Raw genomic sequence first — 18,699 nt, 5'->3', positions numbered from 1 at the left:
GACCAGAATTAGAAAGGAAAATCCAACATTACTCAATCAAATAGATATATAAATAAAATAAAATAAAATAATTTTTTTCTGACTTTTATAAATATCATCACAACAATGTTTGAAAAGTCACATTGCTAAACATGAAGCCTCATCACCAAGAATTCACTCCCTGACAAAGACCAGCAGACCAGCAATGCTCACACAAAATATGATTGGAGCCTTAATTAGCAACAAATAATGCACACAAAGGGAATATTCTCAGGTCACCACTACATACTGAAACACGACTGGAAAAAAAATCAGAAAACGACAACAAACAATGAAATAATGTCACAATCGAGTCCAAATTGAATTGTAGAATGATATCATGCTATCAAGACCATTGGGTATAAGTGGAACCCTGCACCAAGTCTTCAGCAAAAGCCCAAAAAGTACTTTATGGACTGGATAAGGTACGCAGACACGGATATCGTTAGATGGATAGGGGTGAGTTAGTGTTCGATAAAGCCGACGAGGGCGTGAACATTCATCTCACGAGGCCGCAGCCCGTCCGCGGCGGGGCAGCTGCGATGAAGCCGCAGCGAGATGGAGGTGCTCACGGCGCCTACGACTCGTCGCCCCCACGAGCAAAAACAATTGCGCAGGCGGATCTGGAACGCAGGATGGATGCGATGCGAGAAATATCTGGTCAAGGCGCAAGCTCTGCGCGGAGCTTGGCCTAGCGTGTTGCGAAGATTCGGTTGCTCTACTCACCCAAGTGGTGGAGTTTCGGGATTACACTTACCACCGTCCTGGAGTCTTAATCGAACGGAGATTGCTTGTTCAGCATCGGAATTCTCGGTACCTTTTTCCCTGTCTGCCCCACTGTCATGCCGTGTTAAATCGTTTCCGAGCGTGGTCGGTCAGTTCCTTTCGTCGGAAAAGAGCTGTGCTGTACAGTTAATGGATCGGATTCGGTGTCTTGGGAGTGGTTTGTGCTGTTCTGCGTGTTGATATGAATCATACAGGGGGTTGGAGTTGCCCAATCGAGTTGTGACGAGTTTTGTTTTGTGTCGTTTTTACTTCGATCTTGGGTCAGTCCGTTGCTGTTCGGGTTTGTAGTTGCGGACAGCGGAGAGGCTTCGCGTAGAGGGTCTTCTCTGCTGGTGCGCGACGCTTACAAACTTGCTTTGTTTTGGAAACTTATGTAGCGTGTCGCATTTTCAATTTGGTCTTTCTCGACTTGTGGGTTCAGTCTTGTGATTGTGACTGAGATGGTTGGCGGTTTTCTCTGAGTCTTCAGGTTAGTGAGTTGGATCATTCCACGTCACTGCAGGGTACCACGAAATTTGTCTTGTAGTTATTGAATTCCTTGGAAACAGCATCAGTTGCAATGTCTGCATTGCTCTTTCTGGCTACGAATGTAGAATGTGGTGTGTAAGTCAATGATTAGGCTTGTGGGATTTGCTTAATTTGTGGTCTTTCTGAAGATTGCTTGATGATAAGTTGTTGTTTTCTCTATTAGTTGCTGTAACGAGCTTACATTGAGACCCATGCCAGGATTTGATTCTGGACCTATATCTGGATTTCTCTGCAATTGCGAGTAGAGTCCATCAAAACTGAACACGTTTTTCCTGTGATTTAGGGTGATTTAGAGAACGAAAACAAGGACTCATGGCGGACGAAAGAGATCGAGAAGTTGCCGAGCTGGAGGAAAATGTTAGAGAAGTGACGATTAATGACAGAGGGTCGAGGGGGGAAGAGAATGAAGACAAAGAGGGTGGTGGTGGAGTAAAGGGGTTCTTCAAGGGTGTTGCCGAAGCCGTCGGGGGAATTTTCAGCTGGGGTGCGCCCGATGCCGACATCACGGGGTTTACCCTTCCAGTCATCAACACTAAACGCGCTGAAGTCATCATCGACGTTCTCATCACCAATCCTAACCCCATTCCCATTCCTCTCGTAGACATGATCTATGAAATCTCAAGTGATGATCGCAAGCTATGTTCCGGTACGATCCCAGATGCTGGTACAATTCGTGCTCATGGCTCGGAGACCATCAAGATCCCTCTTGTTTTGATCTACCGAGACATCGTCGACACCTTTGACGACATCGAACCCGGTCAAGTGATCCCCTATCTTGCTAAGGTATGTCGGTTGCAGTTTCTCGCTACATACCTGTCGAAAGATTACCCATGCTGAAATGCGGGTCTTTTTTCAGTCGAACACATAAATGGTTCCCCTCATTATTTTTGTCCTTATTGATACAGGTCACGCTGTTGGTCGATGTTCCGGTCATTGGAAGGATTACTATCCCATTGGAGAAGAGGGGAGAGATTCCCATTCCTCACAAGCCAGATGTGGACTTGGACAGTATTGACTGGGATCATCTGTCTCTCGAAAGTACTTCCGCTACTTTGCACTTGAGCCTCAAGAACATGAACAAATTCGACATTGGTAACCTCACACACTGTCAACCCTTTCTGCCGCTCCTTTTTTCACTTTTTTCCTTTCAAATTCACAAGTGTGTTTCGTTGCATCAGCGACCTCAACTGAGAATTAAATGATTGCTTCAAATGAATTTTTGTAGGGATCAAGTCATTCGAATATGATCTGCAGCTCGGAGATGTATCTATTGGAAACGCGAGCCTTGGGGAGGCAGTTTCAGTGAAAGGTGAAGATGTTGGGTCCCTAGAGGTGCCTATTACCTTCCGACCCAAAGACTTCGGCGGTGCTCTATGGGATATCATTAGAGGAAGGGGCACAGGTTACACTATGGTAGGAGCTGTTGAGGTTGACACTCCATTTGGGCCCATGCATTTGCCGTTTAGCAAAACTAGCGAGACGACATTGAAGGGTAAAGCTGACGACGAGTAGATAACAAGTGGTTTCTCAAGCTTTCCTCGAATTCCATGTCTGGATGTTAACGATCCAGGGAGCGACATCACCTCCTCCACTACACGCTTATCTTGAGCCGAAGATTGATTTTTTTGGTCATGTTTTGGTGATGGATTTAGGGGATGAAAGGCCAATGAGCTTAGAGGTTTCAGGAGTCTCCTAGGAGGCGGTGGCAGTCAGCTTGATCCACCAGATGCACCATAGCCATTGTCATAAGCTTGTGTCGCCTAGCAAGTAAATCTTATGTAACATCTGTTTCTTTCATCTGTATCTATGTAACATTGTCCTTCACTCCTCCATGACACAAAGCTGGACACTATTGTAAGGTACCTCATGAGTAATGAGTCATGGCTTGGCGAAGACCAGATGTGTGTATACTGCTTCTCCGACTGACCTGGGAACTGCTGAGGGTTTTACTGATAGCAGCCGGGTGTATCTTGTACTGCAATTCTACAATTGAGTAATGTGCAATAAAAATTCAGTACTGTAGAAAAGAAAAGGAAAGGAAAAACGATCTGCTGTGAGCATCCCCACATGTTAGCTTCGGTTCTAATAACAGGGGGAAAACTGGCAATGGCTCTAAAACTGTCCTTTACACGTATACACCTGCCCAAGCCTTCTGATGAATTCCCACACGTTCCGTCTAAAGTTTAGGCTCCAGAGCTGTGAACTGTAATGTACCAAGCTCTACTACCTGAAACTATTTGTTGACAAATATCGTTGCACAAGTTACACACTCAAATATATTATTCCGTGATTTTAAACGCAGGTGATAATTGAAGAGTAGTCGGAGAACAGATATCGACATGTTAGCATAATGGAAAAGGGGTGATATCGATTACGGTAGAGAAGCACAACGGTCTTTGTAAATTCTTACCATCCGAATACAAAACTATATCTTCTACTGTTCAAATTTTTCCATCGTCTGTGAAATCCTCGCCCCTCGCAATTGAGCAAGGTCCACTTCTTTCCATGTGGAACTCATTAAGGCAGTGCTTCGAACACCACTTGGAGTAAAAATATTTCTTCTTCTACAACCCACAGGTGTACTGTTTGAAGCATGAGGTTGTCTGCGGAGAAACAGTTCTGCTGTTGAGACGAATGGAATTGAAGCTGGACGGCGGCACTTATTCACGAAGTGACAGATGTACATTGGAGACCACCCACCGCGCAGGCAGGACAAACCTACCGGGTGCATCTTGAAGCGTGGCTGACACATTGATTAACGTGTGACGAAAACTACATAGTTACCACCCCAATCTTATTCGCATGAGAATCTCACACCTAGAACAAAATTTCCATCTCCTTCGTCAAGTTGTAGCTCACCAACTCTCAATTCAGACACAGGGGTGCTGTTTTAGATTACTCCAATCCTAGTCAAACATGACTTCTAAATTTCACTGAAGTTATTGCTTCGACTGTATTTTGATTAATATACCCTTGAAAGGATTATTTGCAACTGATAAAACGGGTGGTGAGTGTTTGAATGATCAACTTGGTCCCAAAAGCATAGAGGGAATGCAGGAGCTTCATTTTCAATCCCCATAACTCAGAATATTACTTGCAAACACTTGTCTGAATAATGTCAAATTCATGGTGTTTACAGAAGTGCTTTCATCAATAACTCAGAATGGCTGATGATCATTGATGCTCAGAGCGACAAAACTGCGTCATGGTGATGCATCTGACTTTTGTTGGCCAGTGGCCTTCTACCCAGTTTCGTGAAACTATTCAAGTCACATCCATTTTCAGGACATCTAATCTTTCACATAGGCAGTACTCGGAATATCTCATGGAGCAACCTGATGATCCAAACCTTCGAAGGCCTAATATCCCGCTCAAGTGACACGATTACCGATTGATCCTCAAATTGCAGAACCTCTATAACATCACAGGAATGAGTCGGTCTCGAGACTATTTTACCAAGGGCAACACACGATCTGCCTGGAAATGACAGCTTGATGACTTAGAATGCACCCACACGGCTCATATACTCGCTTTTTCGCGTGTCCACTTGGATCATGTCCCCTTCGTTGACAAACAGCGGCACGCTCACTACGGCACCTGTTTCTGTTGTAGCTGGCTTCGATCCTCCTGTTAATGAGAAGAGCAGTCAGCAGATATAGGACAAAAACTTAGTCCTGTTCCTAAGTTCAAATTGCCGTTTTCTTCAAATTTTGGAGGGATAAGAAAAAGAAAAAAGAGGTAAAGGTGAAGGAAAACCTTGAGCTGTGTCTCCCTTCAAACCAGGATCCGTCTGTACGACCTTCACAACTACTGTGATGGGCAGATCTACATCAAGAACCTGCATGTCCACAACAACTTTTCGCGACGATTAGGTCATTTTGCACGTGCAAATAAAGAAAGCACATATCAAGCGCACAGCATTCCTTCTACACGAAGAAGAACAATGCACCAGAAGCGCGGACTTATTTGCAGACCATACCTTATCATTCCAGGTCAACACATTGCATTCCATCCCCTCCTTCAACCACTTCGTCTTATCCCCCAGTTCTTTGGCACCAATTCTGATCTCCTCGAATGAGACCTGTTTGCAAACGCAAGGAAAGATAGCCGAATCAGATGATCCTTTTTGACAATCTCGACAGCTAGTGTTCAGTAGGAAAACCATAGTATGTGATTCACCATATTAGATTGCCAAATTCTTTGTGCAGTGGGCGCGACACAGTAAAAAAGCGATCAAAACACGTAGATAATAAGGCCATGCTAGGGCAGACAAGAGAATAAGAATGCTGAACACGCCGCCAGGGCGTTGCCTGCAGATACAGTGGTTCCAACGCTAAACAACTAACTTAGTCATAATGAACACAACCAAATGCAACTTCATTAAATGGCCGGCACACTACCTCCGAAAACACTGGAGTATAAGGGACATACCATATCCATGAAGACGTATTGATCAGCATCCATGTAGGTGTACTGCTTGACTTCCTTGGAAATGCTTGCCTCATCAACCTGTTGTTGCACCATTATCGACATCCATTGTAAGTCATACCGTATCCTAAACAAAGAGATGTCCACCAAATCAATTATGTTCACGACTGCACACTTCAGAATTTTCGAATGAAACTCCGTTTCAAATGACCCCTTCTGAAAGCAACGAGGATCTGGAGCATTGGACATACCGACTCTCCCGCTCGGAAAGTACGATCAACTGTGTTGCCAGTGATATAGTTTCGCAGCTTGGTACGAACAAACGCTGCTCCCTTGCCGGGCTTCACGTGCAAAAACTCTTAACCACCACCCAAGTGGAAATTGTTAGCTCAAATTATCAGCACAACTCATAAGCTAAAAAAGCCTTCTCAAACCAACCTCTTCGTATCCTTCAATTCCCAATCTCAGATCAGTACGATGGGAACACTTCTACCAGATGCAGAGCATTCCTTTCAACTTTCTACTTGAATTGTGGTACAGTCAACCAATGTAAAGACTAAGGATGACACAAATTCTTCTATGGTTCATTTGAGGTATTTGCTACCGTTGACACATGAAGGATAAATTCTCGGCAGCAACAAGAGTGAGAAAGACCTTCATTGTACCTTGCACCCTCCACGGTACTCCATCAAGCACAATGTTGGTTCCATTCCTGAAATCGTTGCTACTCAACGCAAAGATCTCTGCATGTAAAACATCCAAACTTAAATATCAGCTTGCGCTCCACAAAGACCCATTCCTATCGCTGCAAGAAACACGACTTATCCAATGCAGAGGATACAGCATGTTACATACCCCAGTAGTTAAAATCGAACAAAACAATCAACCATACTCAGTAGCACGCTTCTTCTCTCAAAGCAACGCAGCTTTAAAGTAGGTGAATCACATTGTGTTCAGAGACCGTGATGCAAATGCGCATTGCGTTGGAACTGTCATCCTACTAAGCTGGCCGTCATCACACTCGCAAAAGACTATTCTCTTCCTTACACGTTTCGCCAGTCAAATATCAGGGGTTAGGACTACCGACGCACTCAAATTCGAGAGCTCGGCATTCTCGAACGGATAAAGGTAAATTTCAGCGCATTAACAGACTATCCACCACCAATTAAAAATTTCCATACACACCCAAAATCCCCAAACTACTGACGGGATGAGAAAGCCAAAGCTCTACATAAATAAACAAAAATAAAACCAACACAAACTGCCAATGCGCTTACAATATGTCGAATCACCCAAAACTACTGTCTAATTCCTCATATCTCGTTCAAAGACAACAAGATAATGCCATTACGAGCAAAGTCCAAATCTACGAAAGAATTCAAATTCAAGTAGGAATCCCATAGAACGACGAAAATAGCGCATACCCAGAGTAGAGGTCCGACGGGAAGACTCCACGCGCAAGCATGGCACAGTCAGTGCATACTGGCCGCTCCTGAAGGACGTCGAAGTGGCGGGGGTAACCGCGACGCGCGACGAGAGCGAGGAGGTAAGAGCCACGGAAGCAGCCATGGCAGCCATGGAGAAGGGATGATGAGTTGCACTACCCAAATTCACAACAGCAGAATGCTTCAGGCAATGGTCCCAATCCGAAGTTCAGTCGCAACAAGAGCTCACAGAACAGGGGAGGGAGCTTCAGGAGGGGATAGACCTCGACGCCCACACGACGAAAGTAGCCCGAGATAGGACGAAAAGCTCTCATGCGGATGAGCTTCGAAACCCATGATCTGAGACGCAGCGTCAGCAATTCCGGATGAGGCTCGCCATCGATGTGGGTGCTTCTGATAAACCTCGACGGAGCTCACTCCGACTCCGGCGCGTCCCCTCCCGATGTTTCTCATCGTCTCTGTTGTGGATTTTTCGTATTTCTTTTTCTTTGCGGTGTCGGATTTCGACGCTGCTCCACGATACCGTCGATGTTGCACGCGTCTTTCTTGTGTGCACCTCATTGTTGTCGAGACCTTTTCGAGCAGCTGCGGAAACGCAATAGCTTCGCTGAAGAGGCTGTGGCGTCGGTGGACGCTCATGTGTTTGTGTGGCGGTTGTTCTCGCCATTGGGACTCTCAGGTTTAGGGTTTAGCGGAGGATGCGTCGAAGCCCTAAAACCAGAATGCTATGGGCTTCAAGAGCTTTGGGTTCTAAGTTTGTGATGAAAATGTATTCTAATCAAGTGATAAACACTTACACACACCTCGTGGTTTTGTTCGGTTTTAGGCTCACTTTTAATATGTGGTTATTCATATAATGAGGAAGGATTGTTTCCTGAGAGATCAAACAAAAAGATTATACACTGATACGGAGTTCACATTTAGAATTTCTTTCATCATTGACTGAAACACTTAGTTGCTAAGTCATCTACTCAACATTCCGTCCACAACTAAATCTAACCAATTTGATTTGAAGTCTTTTACCACCATTCAAACATATTGATTCTAAGAATGTTTAAACGGCAAAAGAGTTGTACGCCAATATATTTCGCTTTTTTCCAACTTGAAAGGAAATGAACTCCCACACATAGACCTATTTTCGTTCTTTGGTTTCATTCCAATCCAAGATTGTTCGACAGATGATAAACATGTTCTTTCGCTTGTGGTCACTGTAATTCGGCAACTGCAAGTGAAACTTTCAGTAAGGGAGCATAGCTATCCAAGGTTCGAATTGCTCATCGATCCAAAGTAGGACAAACTAATTCTGATAAAGATATTAGGGATGTCATAATTAAATAAATGGTTTCAAGATTTTTAAAATGATCATCGCAAAACCTTCGTCGCAAGAACAAAATATGAGCTCAGCATGTTACCAAGTGTAAAGATGGCCCGTCAACGGCAATGTTACAAGTCGCTGTTAAAACGACTAAGTCGAAGTGCACTAAGATCTATCTCGTAAAACGAGAACGTGTACGCTATTCCAAGGCACGAAATCAAGAAGTACGCAGTGTATTACAAGGCGTCTAATGACTGCATAACATCATTGAGAATGTCTTCATAGTCCTCAACGCCACAGCTAAAGCGAACCAAATTGTCCTTGATTCCAATACGTGCTCTCTCAGCTGGGCTTTGGTCCCTGTGATGCAAAATGCTTACCATGATGAGATACTGAACCAATTGGCTGTTACTCCAACAGCGAGGGCATCTTAAACCATAAATTGAGGCGACATAATTTTAAGATTGCACTAAACACAAGGGGGAACAAGAGGAAGATTACGAAATACCACTACAATAGCCACAACTGGACAGCTCATATCCGTGAGGTACAACAATGGTTCATTTCATTATGACCACAAGCTACGTCAAAATAAATTAGGGGCGAAAACAGTACCAGTAAGATATGATGGTTGGTTGTTCAACCAGACTTTCTACTCCACCAAGGGAAGGCGCAATGTAAGGGATTCTGAGGCCATCAATAAATTTTGATGTTGTTTCCAGATCTCCATCTATCTGTAGCCGCAACCAACAAATAATACTTCATATATGATTACAAACGTAATGCAGCGGTGCACCACAAGAAAATGAGAGTGCAAGCCCCCACCCCCCAAAAGAAAGACAAGGAACAATATAAAATAAGATAGAATTCACACACGCACACACGCACACACACACACAAGATCCTTACAATCAAGCACCTAGAAAAAGGGTGTACAAATACCTCAAAACTAATGACACCGCCAAAGCCAGTCATCTGTCGCTTCGCAATCTGATGTTCTGGATGACTTTCTAATCCAGGATAATGTACACGTGCCACCTGCAAGCAACATCATGAATTATAAGACCCTATAGGTCAAGTAATCAACCTGACTAGAAATAGACTCCACGCAGTAAAACACATTTCAAGATCCAGTTCAACACACTGCAAACCTTAGGGTGAGCTTCTAGATTCTGTGCTAGCAAATATGCTGTTTTGTTCTGTTGCTTGACTCGAAGATCTAAAGTCTTCAATCCACGCAAAATTAGGTATGCAGCATTCTGTTCCAAAAGTAACAGACAAAGTAATTAGGGTACAAATTCTCTGTCAAAATATGCAGAAAAAACAGTTCAATCACAAGCACTCCGTAAAGAATTAGACATGTGAGAGTTACAGCACCAAGAATGCTATACGTATTTCACTGCGTAGCCAGGTACAGCCTGTTCGCACAATCCACAGCCATCACATAAATACAGCAGAACCGTTCTTCGAGTGAGAAGAGATACGAACACTTACTGGGTCTACAACACCTCCGAGAATATTGTGCAGAGCTCGCACAGCAGAAAGGCATTGTTTGGACCCGCTGAGACTTCCTGCCAGTACCTGAATGAAAAATATATTGTGAGAAATACACTATTCAAGTTTCTTTTAAGTAAAATACTAACGTAAAATAAGAGAGGCATTCACTGGGTGTGCTTGAAACCTACAATATTCGAAGATTACTCAATAAGTGCAAGAAGCATGCTGGATACTCACAAGACAAACTGAATCTCACAATACAAAAAGCTATGCTAACTATGGTGATCATCTATCAATGACAAATTCAAACAATTGTATGGTTAACCCACATCGTTGTGCCCGGCGAGGTACTTCGTCGCAGAGTGAAGTACGAGGTCGGCACCCAGAGCTAATGCCTGTTGATTTACAGGCGTCGCAAAAGTACCATCAATGCAGACGAGAGCACCGTGCTCGTGACACAGTTTGGATACTAATTCAATATCGATACACCTTAGGTAAGGATTAGTGGGCGACTCAGAAAAGAATATTGACACCTGGTTCATGCAAATACCTCCGTCAAACTCACGCTGTAATAAACTATGCATATCAAATACAGAACGGAAAATAAATAAACCGTCCATTGACAAAATTTGATTAGCTGCAAACAGTTAAAAATTACTATCTTCAAAATCAGCATAACTGTGTTACAAACATAAACTCAAAAGTAACGAGACATTAAATGTATTAAAAAAAAATTGTAAACCATGAGAAGTGATCAAACACCAAGTGTAAAACTTACTTTGTTTTGCTCCAGTGCATGCTGAAGAGCAGAAATGTCCGCAGGATCGATCACAGTTGTCTGAAAATGATGCCAGGGTTGCCAATAAATCAGATCAAATTTTATTTGTTCACGAGAGACTCGTACACAAAAGCGGATAAAAAGTGACAGCTGATAGTGACATGACATATCACTCTCTAATTCGAGGTTGATCTTAAAGCGAAGATCTGGGAACCTCTACAAGTGGTTATTTGTTCAACACAAAATGGAGAAGAGACCAGAGTACTGTGAAACAAACCAAAGTAGGACAAAAACCAAGATTAAAAAACTTACCGTGATACCCATTTTGGGAAGCACGGTCTGAATAAATTGGCGAGTCCTTCGATAACAATCAGTGGTGGTTACGATGTGTCCACCGGCAGGAACCAGTGCTAGAAGCATAGTGGTAGCTGCACACATGCCTGAAGCAGACAACAATGTCGTCTCAGCCCCTTCCAAAGCACTGCAACAAGAACAAAAGGCAGCGCCGTGTTACTGTCTGGGTTTTCACACTGACTATAACGTGCCACACAGCGTAGGCAATTCACAGAAGCTATAGGCTAACTGGACATATATAGCAATCCACCATACAAAGAATCAGAATGAACCTAAGCTTTAGTTCTTAAGAGGCAAACACGAGAATTCGATGTCAGAAACTATTCACCAAGTAGCAGAACCAACCTGATTTTCTCTTCCACGGCATTAGTTGTTGGGTTGCCATACCGCCCATACTCGAAACTAGTGAACGTTCCTTCCTGTTCCAAGAAAGTAAACTTGGTTATAACGCGGTAATTAAGCACTGTGATCAATTTTTTTAGTTCACAACATCCGTGGTCAGCGCTCTCCACAAACATCGGGTATCCAAACAAAGAAACAATCTTACACCAATTATGCCTGCAATTGTCAGTTGAGTTGCTCAAATAAAGTACCTGAAATGCAATCAACTCAGCTGTATCTTTAAACGTATAAGTGGATGTCTGACAAATTGGTATTGTCAAGGTATCTTGCACCTTCGGACGCCTAGTTCTCTCACCTGCAATAGAGTGCACGAAAACTTCAAAATAATTCAAATAATTAAGACTGACAAACACAACCTTTGGAGCACGTTACGGGATCAGAACTTAACATGAGGTTGTAATGTTACGATACGTCAATGGGGAACGCAAGCACGCAATCACATATCCTCTGCAATCAGGTTAGAGAAGTAAAAAAGAGCTTTCCTACGGGTTCGTCATCTAGTGAACAGTAACAGATGTGTTCGAAGTTCTATAAACCGAAAAGAAAATGACTAGTTAATTTCTTTGGGACATCACATTTAGTACGAGGTTTTCTATTCTGAAATGTGAAGGAAGGGAGACGCCGACATGATTTGATGAAATCATTCAACTCTTTAAGTAACTACTCACTTGAACCACACTTCACCAAATCAAGCTACCATTCTTTACCGAACACAGGTACTACTTGAATTGGCATTAATCACATAATGGAACGTGTCAGCGACGGCAGATTATCAGTTACTCCATTATTTCAACATGTAGGCTACAAAAACGATTTCGTACTGCCAGTTTCAAGAAAACAAGTCAGGCTAAACCATGTAAGATTTGGAAGTCTTTCGCAGAGCCACGAAAAAAGGCCACAACTGTCTGTAACAAAAGCCACTCACCACCATGAACAGCCAGCGTGCTTGATTTGCTCCGCCTGGGCTTCTCAGTCTCTGAAGCTCCTGCACTAGCAAGAGAGGTGCCAGACTCAAGAAGAGCCTCATTTGCATCTGCAGAAACAACGGCACTGCCGTTTCCAATATTCGCGAGCTCCGCCTGAGTCGATGACGTCAGCGCCGCCGCAACAGCAGCAGGATTGCTACGATCCGTCGCAGAGGCAGCTACGACCTGCGCCACACCAATGTTGCTGCAGTTGCGACGCGCCTTGATACTCGACTGGCGTACAAAATTCGGTGGAAAGCGAGTGATGCAAGGCGGGCAAAAGAAACCCTTGCGGGCGACATTCACCGGCACCTGCTCACTTCCTCCGAATCCGGATTTTCCAGACGCAGCACCTCCTGACGCATCTGGACGATACTCGTAGCCAGCACTCGGCATTGCTGACGCCGCCGCCTGCCCTATACACAACGCTGCAGCCATTGCTCCTCTCGCTCTCCTTCCCACGAACCACAAGCCTAACCTTCAGAGATCAAAAACTGCTCACACACTGCACCAAATCGGCAGTTATTGGTGTCGAGGGATACCTACTTAGATAATCTACACTTCTGCGCCTCACCGAATCTGGACAGAGCTATTGAAACAGCGGAATGAACACAGGAACGTACAAGAGCCGCGCAACTCGCCAAACATAAGGACGGTGACACTGAGATGCTGCGGGTGTTTAGTTGAGCTAACCACGGTTGAGAATCCTGTTAACCTCGGTCACAGAGGCTCCGCTCACATTAATCCTGGGTTAAGCGGCTACAGGTGCCTACTTGTGGCCTGTTCCCATGTTCTCGGCTACTGCGAACGCCTCTAAATAGTGTGCCCTGCTTCCGTTCCCATGCCCACGCTCCCGATCGCACGCCGATTCTGTCTCTTTAATTGCCCACCTCGCACCCATTCTCCCTTCTAAATCTCTCCTTCTCTGTATGTACGCACGTACGTGTGTACGTATAATAAATATTCATTTTTTGGAATGACAGTATACAATCCAAAAAGAACAAGTAAAACAAACAATTATTTGGGTGTTCTTTATAAAGTGAAATTCATGATTGAAAACCATGCATGTAGATTAAGCTCTCCTAGAGTCTTAAAAAACACTTTGGTCGTCTCTCAAAACACCAATCTAACCTCAAATCGTCATACTTTTATCTTTAACAAACACTATCAGGATGGTTACAAACCCAATTGATTGGATTTTTACTCTCACTCTTTGTTTTTTTAACCAGATGATGTTTAGGAATGGGTCTATTCGTCCCATTCTAGTGGTATAATCCATGTAAACCTTTGGGCTGGGGTTATTTTTCCTATTACTTCAATGTAAACCATACTAAAAAAATCCAAGTTTCTTTTCAAGATAGTAAAGAACTTAAAATTTAGAATGAGATAGTGATTGGATCCAACGAGTTACATTCTGCTAAAAGTAAGCTATTAATTATGTGTTCGAATTTTATCATTTATTTCGAAAAGATTTAAAAAAATCGAGGAACGACTCAGTCTAGTACATGAAGCCTAAAACCTGGCACACTTTACAGCGTGGAAGAACCCCCGCCATGTTCCCATTCACAGCTCTGCTGTTCTCCGCTGCGACCAGTAGAGAACCAGTGGTCACCACGGGAGTAGAGCATGTTCCCTGACACATCCGCGTGCCCAGTGGGGTTCCCCATGATCGGATGGTTAGATGAGATCCCAGTCAGGAGGCCATCCACACCTTCTTCCAGATCTGGCTTCCATTGTGACCTCATTTTCTGTAACAGACCAGATTCTTCTTGCCCACAAGCTACTTACTGCCCCCATTCTTTCAAGCCACTGGAACGCTTTCCGTTTATATAACAATGGAATATTCTATGTCAGATTCTCCTCTCTCTTTGACCACAGAGAACCGAAGCTGCCACGTGAGCCGGAAGTGCTGTGAACACAGCGTTCCATTCATGTGAACCTCAAGGGGTGTTGTTCCCCACAATCGATTGCAGCAAGTGTCCCCTTAAAATCAAGGAAGATGCATGAAGAAATTATTTACCAAAGCTATTTTAAGACGTCTCAGTTGTTGTTGTTCTTGCTCATCGAAAATTTAATAGTTTTTTAAAACATTTCAATACATAGACACATATGTAAATCACATTCATTACAAAATATGCCTTGAAATAGGGAAAATGCAGACATGAAACAATCTTGCAATTTTTTGATGACGGTAATGTAGTTTGTGCAGAATTATATGCACTAAGTGAGTCGATTTTGGTTCCAAGGGCAACTATGCCTCTCACCCAATATTTAGAAGGAAAAATATCATATCATACATATATATATATATATATATATATATCCCTCAAATATCTTGAAATATCAAGAACACCCATGTATTCTTGATATTAGCAAATGTACCATTTTTATATGTTAGGGTACATTTGCTATTGTCAAGAATGTAGAGCTATTCTTGACATTTCAACGTATTTGAGGGGTACATATGATATTTTCCCTTGTTATAAAAGGGATGCATAAAATATTAAAATTTAAGATGAATGAGTCATTCTAAAAATAAAATGTTTGCAGAATATGTAATACATCAGTGAGTTTTTTTCTTCAATCCCTTTTTTATTTTCAAATATATCAAAAGAACATATATAATTACACCAAATAATACTCCTTTGTAAAAAAAATGCACATACAACAAAAGTATTCTATTGTACTGTTCTTCAATACATTCAACATGCATACATGACATGCAGAACTAAAAAGTCACCATAGTTTAGAAACCAATATTAGAAAGTTCATATCAATATAGTTATAACTACATCCAAAAATATGTGTAGAATAGTAAGAATTGATTTTTTTTGAAAAAAATAATCCAACTTGTGACAGCTGACAAGGCCCACTCCATCATTCAACTCACACACAGCACTTCAAAATTAGAAGACCCCACCTCCAAGCCACAAAGTCATTCTTCAAGGAAGGGGGGGGGGGGTCTTTGTCCATCACCAAGGAGATAAAGTCTGGTTCCAAGTCGCACTACAGGGTCCTGAGTGGAGAGCCTTTTCCACACCTGGGGAAGAGAATCTGTGCAGGCAGGAATATTGTTCATTATTTAGCACATCCCACTTGCAAGGTGTTCATATCATGATGCAGTATTTAGGTGAAACTCCCATCTTCATGTCATAGATTTTAGCATGGTTCTTTCCAATCCATGTTTTTTCTTTTCTCTTCTTTCCTTCTGTATACACCATGTTTGATTTTGGTCCAATACTCCACGTTACAAAATTCTAATAATTTGCAATTTTTCAAAACCATTGTAGTTTTTTTTTTTGACAATAATATATATTTTTTCAGTTTGTTCTGAATTCTATTTTTACTCAATTGAATAACAAAAAAAACGTCATACTTTATCGTAATCTGTTATTTTTTAGAAAATGTTATAAAAAAACAATTTGTTCTTAGTGTACTTGTTCAATTGATAATGATTTAACTTGTTGTAAAGAAACTTGTGCAAAAAGATTATTTATTTATTTATTTATATAATTCTAAGGACATTGTCTTGTGTATACATATATGAATAAGCTGATGCTAATGTTATCATAGTTTTTACCACTACAACTTGTGATCCACCACATGTTATAGAGAATTGTCAATGCACACCACAATGGAGAAAGTGCATATTCTTCATGGATGTGTATTTTAATGTTTCACAAAATACATTATAGTATACAATGCAAGTTTAAGATGTAGTTGTAGTAGCAAAAAATGTGGTGACATAAGCAACACCTTATTTTATTTATATATATATATATATATATGCATATCATAAAAAAATAAATAAACAATGTGATGAAATAGTAAGTGTTGCAACCAATGTTTACTAAATCACTTCTATCATCAAAAAACAGAAAAAGGAAAAGAAAAATATATTCAATGTTGCATATAAAATGTATATGCTATTTTACAAAAAGGATAACTGTATGTACTCCTACTCATCTGCTGAAGTTGTTATGATTGTTTCAAATATAGTACTAAAAATTATACAAGAGGTTGAACTTTGTAAATTCTTGAAAAGTCATGGGATTCATTAGTTTACTATGCTATAAAGAAAACAAATTATGTTGTGCATCCTTATGTTTTGAATACACAACAGTGAGCCCTCTGGAGCACATTAGAAAAATGTACCATGCCATGATGCTTGAGCATTTTCCAATACATACTTGTAATACCACTAATAAACACAATACACATATTTATTTGGCAACATGATTCAAAATAAGGTATAATACAGAATAGATTTGAAAACTATTATGCATTCAAAATTTGTTGAATCTGGCATTAAAACAGCAAACATAAAAGCTTTTGTTGCATCCACATTTGATCCAAATTATGGAATAAAATATGAACACAAATTCATTACAAGTAAAATATTTTTGCTTCGAGGTAATTCCAAATAGTGTAATGTTTTACTTCAAATATATATTACTACATTTTATATCATGAATAGATTCTGAAACTAGGGGGAAAAAATGTCATAATGTTTTATTGAAACATGGATTATCAAAATATATAAAAAATAAAAAACAAAGAACTCATAATTGGAGATTTAAAACTTGTGAGGGAATTCATTTAAAATATTTTCAAAATAAACGTAATGTCTTTAATGATATGACAATAAATATATAATTTTTCCTATCAAATTCTTCCAAATACACTATACCTCTTTATAATTTTCTTGAACAAATATTCTTTTATGTACATTGGTAAAAACATTATTGTAAATATGATATGACTATGATATACATATATTACGGATATGAATATACATACATACATACATACATACATATATATATATATATATATATATATATATATGATAATGTGTTTTGAGAATTTATTTATAATTTTTGCAAACCAATTTAAATCTTTAAAATTGATATACATTAGTTCTAGGTGACCTTTAGATATAAATTTTTAAACATTGCTCTGTTCGAAAGTTTTTGTATCACACTTATATTATTTTCTAAAAATTGTAATATTAGTAATAACCAACATGATCTCTGTTTTTGGTTGTAGTAATTTTAAACTAAAACCTATTCTACATCTTAATATGAAGGAATATTAACATATCATATACATACAGATACATACATATATACATATACATATACATATATTCTCGATATGAAAGTTACAACACATTTTAATATTTTTGTAATGTACAATATTTTTTTTATTTATGTAATTTTGTATTATATAGTTGTTTGTACACATCTTAACTTAGATAATATCCAATATAAATAAAACAATTGGTACATAATTTAAATATTTAAAGGCCTATAATGTACACTAAAAGATGTATTCCAACATTATTTGGAAGTTGCTAAAATCTCTATGATTGACTACATTTAATTCAGATTAAGCACATAGTTTACACAGACAACTCTTATGAACAACTCAAAGTTAATGAAAGCTAAAATTTGAGTGCTTTTCATCTGAGTAATTAACATCTGTGAACTTAACACATAATATGTTATTTAAAACCAACAATGTGAAAACATCATCAATAGAATATAATTTTGACTTATTTCTACCTTGTTATTATTTTTCCCTGTAAACACTTATATTGGAAATAAAGAAATCTTTAATAATTATAATACTTAGAATCCACTTAAAACAAAAGAAAATATAAATTTTAATATGGATATACTTAGAGCTTGCTTAATAGTGTTCAATGTCCAAATTACTTTTGATAAACCCATACTATATGTATATTCTTTAATTTAATTCTTTGTTATTATCAAATCGTATAATATCTGTATTTTTAAAATTAAAATCATAGACTTAATAGTATTAACCTAAGGAATTATTAAACTTTGATCTTTTTTTGTGAGTCTAGACATGTATAAATTTTATTTCAACTCTGAGAAAAGTAATCAAAGTTGTAGTTACTAGCATTTAAAGAAAATAGACTTATATTTATTCTTTACTGTTTAAAATAACAACCAATTGTAAATGCATAGTTCTCACATGTACATGATAAAGAGTAACTTTTGTTTGGTTTAGAGGTCCTAAAACAATGGATGACAAAATTGAGGGCCTTGCACTAGGCACCTCAAATTTATTCAGTCAGGAATCAGAAATTTATAGCTTTGCACAACTTGGAACAAGTATTGATGATGTATTATTGTACAAAAACTTGAACAAGAT

At 40.0% G+C, this 18,699-nt stretch overlaps 3 protein-coding genes across 6 annotated transcripts; 1 reads left to right on the top strand and 2 right to left on the bottom strand.

Moving 5' to 3' along the window:
- Positions 1–504: 504 nt before the first annotated feature.
- Positions 505–3,194, top strand: LOC112276081 (uncharacterized). 4 transcript variants are annotated; one of them, XM_024507074.3, is made up of 4 exons: positions 505–831; positions 1,616–2,115; positions 2,238–2,424; positions 2,558–3,194. In XM_024507074.3, exons 2-4 carry the CDS (start codon positions 1,645–1,647, stop codon positions 2,842–2,844), a joined length of 945 nt encoding a protein of 314 aa, XP_024362842.1. In that variant the 5' UTR covers positions 505–831; positions 1,616–1,644; the 3' UTR covers positions 2,845–3,194. The 4 variants fall into 4 exon arrangements, with proteins under 4 accessions (XP_024362842.1, XP_024362840.1, XP_024362839.1 ...); XM_024507072.3 differs by lacking the exon at positions 505–831 and adding an exon at positions 1,028–1,136; XM_024507071.3 differs by lacking the exon at positions 505–831 and adding an exon at positions 1,028–1,273.
- A 1,228-nt stretch (positions 3,195–4,422) lies between these two features.
- LOC112276082 (uncharacterized) lies at positions 4,423–7,372 on the bottom strand. Its single transcript, XM_024507075.3, has 7 exons — positions 7,185–7,372; positions 6,426–6,503; positions 6,012–6,118; positions 5,764–5,841; positions 5,312–5,413; positions 5,089–5,170; positions 4,423–4,959 (listed from the first exon to the last, which is right to left on the bottom strand). Exons 1-7 carry the CDS (start codon positions 7,336–7,338, stop codon positions 4,832–4,834), a joined length of 729 nt encoding a protein of 242 aa, XP_024362843.1. The 5' UTR covers positions 7,339–7,372; the 3' UTR covers positions 4,423–4,831.
- Positions 7,373–8,584: 1,212 nt separating this feature from the next.
- Positions 8,585–13,258, bottom strand: LOC112276080 (cystathionine gamma-synthase 1, chloroplastic). The gene is made up of 11 exons (XM_024507070.2): positions 12,477–13,258; positions 11,743–11,846; positions 11,495–11,568; positions 11,108–11,276; positions 10,796–10,855; positions 10,347–10,550; positions 10,015–10,101; positions 9,672–9,779; positions 9,463–9,558; positions 9,136–9,254; positions 8,585–8,880 (listed from the first exon to the last, which is right to left on the bottom strand). The coding sequence occupies exons 1-11, from the start codon at positions 12,952–12,954 to the stop codon at positions 8,757–8,759; spliced, it is 1,623 nt and encodes a 540-aa protein (XP_024362838.1). The 5' UTR covers positions 12,955–13,258; the 3' UTR covers positions 8,585–8,756.
- Between the last annotated feature and the right edge of the window lie 5,441 nt (positions 13,259–18,699).

This window comes from Physcomitrium patens, chromosome 23, assembly GCF_059467195.1.
Source record: "Physcomitrium patens ecotype Gransden chromosome 23, ASM5946719v1, whole genome shotgun sequence".
Lineage (NCBI taxonomy): Eukaryota > Viridiplantae > Streptophyta > Bryopsida > Funariales > Funariaceae > Physcomitrium > Physcomitrium patens.
Note: the sequence above shows the minus strand (reverse complement) of the source record. Positions and strands in the feature narration are given on the sequence as shown.